General features: G+C 47.9%; 1 protein-coding gene across 1 annotated transcript in view; it reads right to left on the reverse strand.

The window, feature by feature from the left end:
- Positions 1-295: 295 nt before the first annotated feature.
- The window catches only part of LOC133013992 (CREB-regulated transcription coactivator 2), a 19,389-nt gene continuing 11,757 nt past the window's right edge, over positions 296-7,927 (reverse strand). Inside the window, exons 10-17 of the mRNA XM_061081087.1 lie at positions 7,562-7,821; positions 5,114-5,595; positions 3,931-4,189; positions 3,626-3,735; positions 3,313-3,546; positions 2,415-2,486; positions 1,982-2,186; positions 296-497 (exon numbers count right to left, since the gene is read on the reverse strand). Of these exons, the coding sequence (XP_060937070.1) occupies positions 307-497; positions 1,982-2,186; positions 2,415-2,486; positions 3,313-3,546; positions 3,626-3,735; positions 3,931-4,189; positions 5,114-5,595; positions 7,562-7,821 (1,813 nt within the window). The 3' untranslated portion in view covers positions 296-306. The remainder of the gene's footprint in view (positions 498-1,981; positions 2,187-2,414; positions 2,487-3,312; positions 3,547-3,625; positions 3,736-3,930; positions 4,190-5,113; positions 5,596-7,561; positions 7,822-7,927) is intronic.

Here is a 7,927-nt window from a genome sequence, read left to right on the forward strand (position 1 = left end):
AAGCTAATGCCTGAAGAGAGAAGCAACTTGGCTTTTTCTTGACATCAAGTTTTTTGCAAGAGCGTTTTCAGTGACGGAGAAACCCCCCCCCCCCCCCTCTTCAGTTCATTCTGTCAGGCGACTGAAACCTCAGGTCCGCCTCCGAGACTCCATCGCACTGACCACAGAGAGATTCCAGAGTTAGGTCCCACCCCGCTGTGGAGGTCGTCCAGTCGGGGGGGGGGGGCGAGAGCGGCGTCCTCTCCAGCTCCGTCAGGGGGGGGGGCCGTCTCTTTGCCGGAGGGCTGGGGGCTGGGGGGAGGGGGGTCACTTCAACCGGTCAGATCGGAAGGAGTCCTCCACCGCCGGGTCGGCGAGCATCAGGTCTCCTTCCAGCATGTCCAGAGCCAGGTGGTCCATCCTGAGCGGGTCGTCCAGGGAGAAGGGATCCATCTCGAAGCCGGGCACGTGGGACAGGGCGCTGGCGATCTCTTTGGACAGACCGGGCGGAGAATCTCCTGCAGGGACGGAGAGACCAGAGAACCTTCAGAGACAAAGAAGCAACAGAAACCAACAGAGCAGGTCTCGGATCGTATCGCTCCAGCTGTGGTTTGCTCTCTAACGAGTTTCCTGCAGCTCAGGTGACGTCTTACTAGGGTTGCAAAGGGGGGGAAACTTTCCATGGGAAGTTTAGCTCGGGAATTTTGAAAAAATAAATAAATACGCAAATTAAACGCTGAGCAATAAAAACATCATTCAAAACTCTATTTTAAAGATGTATGGAACGTTGAGTTTCAACCCTCCACTGTGCATTCTTCCATCACATGCACAGATAACTCCCAGCATGCTTCACTCTACAGCAGGGCTATTGAGGCCTGCTGTAGAGTGCAGGACTAGTCAGGTAAGTTTCCATGATATTACTGGGAAAATATATTATCATGCTGATTGAGGATTGTTCATCTGTTCATCTAGACTATTTCCATTCATTTATCCATCAATTGTAAAATATGTTTACAGACGATTCCAATTGTTTGGAACTATTTATATCTCTGGCATTGCATTAGTGTTTTTTTACAAACTTTTTTCTCATCTTATTCTACAGAACAATGCCACGTGCACTCTCTCATGTGTGGAGACATTTCACCTCATCCAATGTAGAAGGAAAGGCTGTGTACATTTGCAAATACTGTGCAAAGACCTATGTTAAGAATGACACAACGATGCAGAAGCATATAGTCAAGTGCCCAAAGTTTCCTCAGGGCTCAAATCAGCCTATGACACAACAAAATGTTTATATTTATGTCTGTATATGACAAGGTAAATACAGTTAGTATAAATTACCCACAACATTTCCAGTTTATTCCCGTTAGTTCCTGTATATTCACGTTAATTCACGTTAATTCCCGTTAATGCCCATGGAAAGTTTCCAACTTTGAATATTACCGGAATTTTGCAACCCTACGGCTTTCCAAAACATAGAAGCTTTATGAATTTAAACACACAAACTCAGCAGACTCTTATTTGAGGTTCAGTGAATGATTCGTCCAAAGTGTGACACATGAACCCATTAAGACCTGATGTGTGTTTCCCTTTAAGACGCCGTGACACGTGTGCGTCTAATCTGTGAGGTCATCGTTTTCAAGATGTGAAAAACTTTGTGTCAAGTGAAAAACTTGCAGGAAAGTTGCAATGCATCATGGGAAATGCATTTTTGTAGTTTTTTCCTAGTCTGCAAACAGGTTTTTAAAGCAGTGTTGCAGACGATGGCTGGTGACTGAAGTGAGAGGAGCGATATTGAAGCAGAGTTTCATTGATGGAAATAGGAATGAATTAGAATTTGTCTGATGTCTTTTTTAAGTTCATGAACTTTAAGAAAAGGGAAAGATTCAGAACCAAGTTTCTGTAAACGTTGGTAACTCTGTTGGATCTTCTGAAAACCCACAGGTCTCAGGTCTCAGTGGGTTAAAGGTCAGCTGCACTCATGAAGACAGTTCACACGGACCGGTGAGGATGATGTTGGGGACGTTGTGGCGTCCGTCTCCTCCACTGTAGTTCTGGTTCTGGTTGTTGAGAAGCTGCTGGTCACTGGGGTTCTGGAGTCCCAGGGGCCCCTGGGTGCTGGAGGGGAACTGGTTTTTGTCTGTGGAGCCGAAGCTCAGGCCGCTGTGGTTCAGGGACAACCCGTCGCCCTGGTTCTCTGCTGTGAACTGGAAACAGGAGAAGAACAGCTGTGAGTTCAGAGGAGGACTCACCTGGACATGAAGATTCACAACTGTTTGACTGAAATTGTCAATTTACACCAAAAAGTCATATTCACTGACAAAGTGATTTTCTGAATCAGTGCATTTGAGGTTTTTAGTCCAGAAGCTCAGATGTGGATGTGAGTCGTTGTCCTGCTGCAGCTCAGGCGACCTCACGTGAGAGCGAGCGGATACCTGCTGGCTGGATTTGCTGGAGAGCTGCAGACTCAGGTACGGGTCGTCCAGCAGAGAGTTGAACAAGGCGTCCTGGGAAAATGGAATAAAACAGAAGGAGTTAAAAGCAGCGGGAAGCAGGAGTCATGTGTCGTTCTTCTCCAACATGACACAACAGGAAAAAACTGTTTAACCACGTTTCAAAAAAACACTTTCATGCTGGAATCTGGTGCATCAGAGCCAAAGGCTCCTGATTGAAAACTCTACACAAGTCTGATCTGAAATGCTTCTTTAATTCAGGGTTTCTCAGCCGGGACGTCTCCTGGTGTCAGAGCTCTGGTCCTGAGAGGCCTCATGAAGACAAACCTCCAAAACCAGCTCATCTTTAACATGAGAACATTGTTTTCAGGTATCATTTCTGCAGCAGTGACTTTCAGGAGTTTCCACTGAATGATCTCATGTGTTGTGTAACTAAGTGGAACCCACAGAACTGTGTGAATACTGATCTGTACGTGTGGACGACGACGACAACGGAAGAAAGGAAAACGACAAACAGCAGCAAACGCAGGGAAATAAACTAGAAATGATTTGGGTCGGACTTTGTTACACAACAGTGAACTGGTTTGTTCTCCTTCAGCAGACGGAGCGATAACACAGAGCATGACCAAACAAATAAAAATGATCCAATCAGCTAAATCCAATCAGACGTTTCCACTCACTAAACATAGCACAGAGGCATCCTCAAGTGACACGGTGCTGCTGTAAGAGGCCGAACACATTCAAACAAACTCATGAGATGTAGCTGGAATCAAACAGGAAGCAGTTTCTCTCTCTTCCTGTGGAGCCGTGAGTTCCCTGGAGTCGAGCACAGAGAGCGAGTGGGACCGGCTGGAGGCCGAGGAACAGAACCAGAACTCACGTTGTACAGGTCTGTGGCCAGACTCTGGTTGATCTGCTGCAGCTGCTGGAGGCCGCAGCCTCGCTGCTGCTCCGCCTGCTGCTCGGGTTCCTGTTTGACGTGACACTGGGACGAGCTCTGGATGCTCTGGATGCTCTGGATGCTCTGGATGCTCTGGAGGCACTGACTCAAAGCGCTCTCGCTCTTGATCAGCCCGGTGCTCGATGTGTTCCCCTGCGGCCCCATCGGCTTCTGCTGCGTCACAGAAACAGACCAAAGTAAAGAGCTGAGCAGAGTCAGATATCACTGTGTGTGTCAGGTGGATTATTATTACCGATCCAAAGTGCTGCTGCATGTGCTGGTTCCGCAGGTTCTGCAGGTGGAGCTGCTGCATGGACTGTGGCTGCTGCTGCGGATGCTGCTGCTGCTGCTGCTGCTGCTGCTGTGGATGCTGCTGCTGCATGGATTGTGGCTGCTGCTGCGGATGCTGCTGCGGATGCTGCTGCTGCTGAGGATGCTGCTGCTGCTGCTGCTGTGGATGCTGCTGCTGCTGCTGCATGGATTGTGGCTGCTGCTGCTGCTGCGGATGCTGCTGCGGATGCTGCTGCAGCTGCTGCGGATGCTGCTGCTGCTGTGGATGCTGCTGCTGCTGCGGATGCTGCTGCTGCATGGATTGTGGCTGCTGCTGCTGCATGGACTGTGGCTGCTGCTGCTGCTGTGGATGCTGCTGCTGCATGGATTGTGGCTGCTGCTGCTGCTGCTGCTGCTGCATGCGTTGGTGGTGCATCTGCTGGTGGTGGTGCTGCCCCAGCGGAGGAGGCTGCTGGTGGGACTGGCTCAGCGGGTACGGAGGAAGCCTCTGGTCCAGAGGCAGTTTGCTGGTGTCCAGTGGGACGCCCTGTGGACGGACGAGGGACGGAACTCATCACAAACATCATCCTCTGCGCTAAATTAGTTTGTGAACAGCAAGTTTAGAACATTTTTTCAACTCTGCAGCCTTTTCACCTTCAGTTCGAGTGAAATGAAGTGAACAGAACTAAAGGAGAACATCCCTCAGCCCAGTCAGGTTCATTCAGTCCATCTGCTCCACATCACAGGAACTCTTATCACACAGTGATTGTTCTTGGAAATCTGAGATTTGCTTGGAATGTAATTATTTATTTCCTGCTCGATTCCACATCCTTCTTCAAATTTCCAAGACAATTACTTGAGTAGTTTTTGAATAGGATCCACAAGCGAGTCCAGTCGCCCTGGACTGAACTCTTCTTGGGAAACCACGACCTGTTGTTCGATGCCATTCAAAACCCAGGAGCATGTGACCTCACTTAAAACCACCGCCAATAAAAAACAGAATCACAAATGAACTTAGCTGCAGTTTCAACACAAGACATCAGAGTTCATTATGTATTTTTTGTTTGCTTATGGTCATTTTCCGCTCAGAGAAACTGAACTCACACATTACAGAGTTCGTGCTCTGAGTTGAAAATAAACACTCGGCCTTTTGTGGCGATGAATATTTGACTCCTCCTCCTTTTTAAATGCGTCCCTGATGGATTTAAGTCAAACTGGTAAACCTGAGAGGACGTTCGTCTCCGGATGCACCGAACCAACGTCCTCGAGGTTCTTCTTCTATTGTTGACTGCCAGGTTCTACTTCCTGTGATTGGTCCAATCACAGGAAGTAGAGACCTGACTCCACCTGTGTGTCCCTACACGTCCTCTGTGTTTCACCGGTTTTAAATATAATATATAATTATAATATATTTATAATCATTGTTCATTGAGTCCGACCTTATGATGAAGTGCACATCTGTGTGATTTACCTGTGTGATGGAGGACAGGGTGGGGGAGATGGTGGGGGAGAACTGTTTGGAGTGATGCCTCCGCGACTCCCCCCCCATGGGCAGGATGAGTGGAGACAGCTGCGCTCGTCTCCGTGGCGACGTGCTGAGCGACGCCTGCCCCTGCCCGCTGAGCAGCGGCGAGTAGGACGAGGAAGAGGAGGAGCAAGAGCCCGAGCCGCCGCCCATTCCACCGCTGTAGCTGGGGTTACCGCTGGACACCGACTGGAGGGAGGAGTTACTGAGGGAGGAGTGCAGCGATTGGCTGCTGAGGGAGGACGGCAGGGAGGGGGAGGAGCTCAGGGACGACTGCAGCGACGGGTTGCTGAGCGACGAGTGCAGAGAGGCGGAGCTCAGAGAGTTGGAAAAGGAGTGGCTGCTGAGCGACGACTGGATGTTGGGGTTGCTTAGTGACGAGTGCAGGGAGGGGCTACTGAGCGTGCTCTGTAGAGACGCCAGGAGACCTGAGGGGGGGGGACAACAGAACAAACCTCAACATGTGTCCACGCTGAACAGAGACGATGGAGACAGAGGACAGAGGGGCGGGGTCACACATTGGATTTCTACACGTTGCATCATCGAGACCATACAACGTGTTCACTCATCAGTCAGAAGATGAAGGGAAAGTAGATCATCTGTCTGATTACACTCAAGACGTTATATTATATTAATATTAATATTTAATATATCTGTGGGTTGTTTGATTCACAAAGTTTAAAAAACATCAGAAAACTATAAAAATCCTCACAACATGAAAAATGTAGGGCTGGGCAAGTTAACTCGTTTCAATGGAGTTAACTCGAGTTAACTCAAGTGATGAGTTAACTCGATTAATTATTTTATCTCCCATTAACTCAGGTTTGATTATTTATTGTTTTATTGTGAAAGTCAGGCTTTTATTTTGTGAAAGTCTGTTGCTGACTGCTGCAGAACAGGAAAAAAGAAAATAATTGGCGGATAAACAATCGAGTTAACTCATCACTTGAGTTAACTCGATTAAAACGAGTTAACTTGCCCAGCCCTAGAAAAATGTAAATGAAAACACTTTGGTTAAATGAGACGTTTTTAGGACAATTTTAAGCTCAAGTCTCGTCAGAAAGTTGAAAATCCAACAATCTTGATAAATGCTGCAGTTTTGTTTTGAAACGAAACTTGAAGCCGCTCACAGGTTCCTGAGAAATCTGTTCACATGTCGAAGAACACAATCACCCTTCCCACATCCTCCCACCAAGTTTCATGGTAAACCATAAAGTCCATTTTAAATATTTTTTGCTCAATCCTGCGAACTAACATATAAATAAATAATTTTTCATGTGCAGAAAAACATTTCAGCATCGTGAAAATACAGATTCTTGTCATTATGGAATAAAACTCTTGACTACAGGAGATCTACTTTTTCAGCTTCTTCTCAAACGTTGTGACTGTAGCCTCATACTAATAAATAAAGCCCCCCCACACCTGAGGTCGTCCACCTTCTCCTTTCTTCTCACGTCCAACAACAACCTGAGTGTCTGTGTATTTTCTAACGGATTTAAAGTCTCCTCACACACTCTCTCCAGCCTGGTTCATCTCAAACCTTCATGCTGCTGCAGAGCGGGTTTGTCTCCTCAGACGTCGGCCTGGTCTCAGCAGCTTCCTACCTGTGGTCGGTACAGTCACTTTCCGACTGCACTTCCCCCCCGCTCGCTTCTTTCTCTGTCTCTAAATTTAGAGCCCGCCGTACTTTCCCCGTTATTTCACTTTGCTGTCGCCCACATCCTTCCTCACTTGTGACTGAAGGGACCGAGCCATCACCTCCTGGTTTCTGAATCAACGTGTGTTTGTCTGACCCGAGGACGTGAGACCTCAGGGACTGGAAGCTACGCTCCAGGAGACATGATGTCGTCTCAGTGTCTCTTTCCTCTCGTGGGTCATGTTGGATTCACAAGCTCAGAGGCTGAAACACCTGGTCAGGAGTCAGGAGACCACACGTCTGGGATCTGTGACCTGAACCAGGAAACTCATCTCCCCCAGTTCCAGTCATAACAACCAAATAAATGTATTTAAAAGAACAACACTAAGTGATGAAGAAGCAGAGACAACAACTTTATAACATTTAAACTAACGATTCTGAAACCATCTCCACCGCTGCAGCAAGAGCCTGTCGAGCTTTTGTTATTTACTAATGTTAGAAAACTTGTATTTCATTGATAATTAACTATAGAACATGAATTTATTATTCTTTTCCAAGACGTGCGTTTGTATATGACACGTTATACCTGACTTGATTTGTCACGTGACTGATTTGGTCCAATCCGAATGGAGGGATAACACCTGTGGTAAAGGTGAGGCTAGTTTAATCAGCTCCAGTTGGATAATATCGATGTTCTATCAAATCTCGAGGGTGGGAACATGTGATGAGTCCTGGGACAGTGTCTCGTGCAGGCTGACCTGGTGTATGGTGATGGAAGTTGCCGTTGCCTCCAGACACGTTGATGCCCAGCTGCGTGAGAGTGGAGGCCAGGTTCCCGGTGCTGCTCCCGCCGCTCAGAGAGGAGGATCCTGGGTAGCCGGGCTCGTCCTGGTCCAGCGGCGTGGGCAGCGGCGAGGGGAAGTGGAGGCTGGACAGGTCGGGCAGTGAGCCGCCGGTGTTCAGAGACAACGGGACTCCGTGAACCGGCGTGGACGGCTGCTCCGGGGAAGCAAAGATACTGAGAGGGACAGAATATTCATTATATGATATTTTCTGGCTTCACCAAAGAAATGTACAGAAGTGTTTGAGGTGAGTTTACATGAGCATTCTGTATCGGGGACTTA

This window comes from Limanda limanda, chromosome 11, assembly GCF_963576545.1.
Source record: "Limanda limanda chromosome 11, fLimLim1.1, whole genome shotgun sequence".
NCBI classification, from domain to species: domain Eukaryota; kingdom Metazoa; phylum Chordata; class Actinopteri; order Pleuronectiformes; family Pleuronectidae; genus Limanda; species Limanda limanda.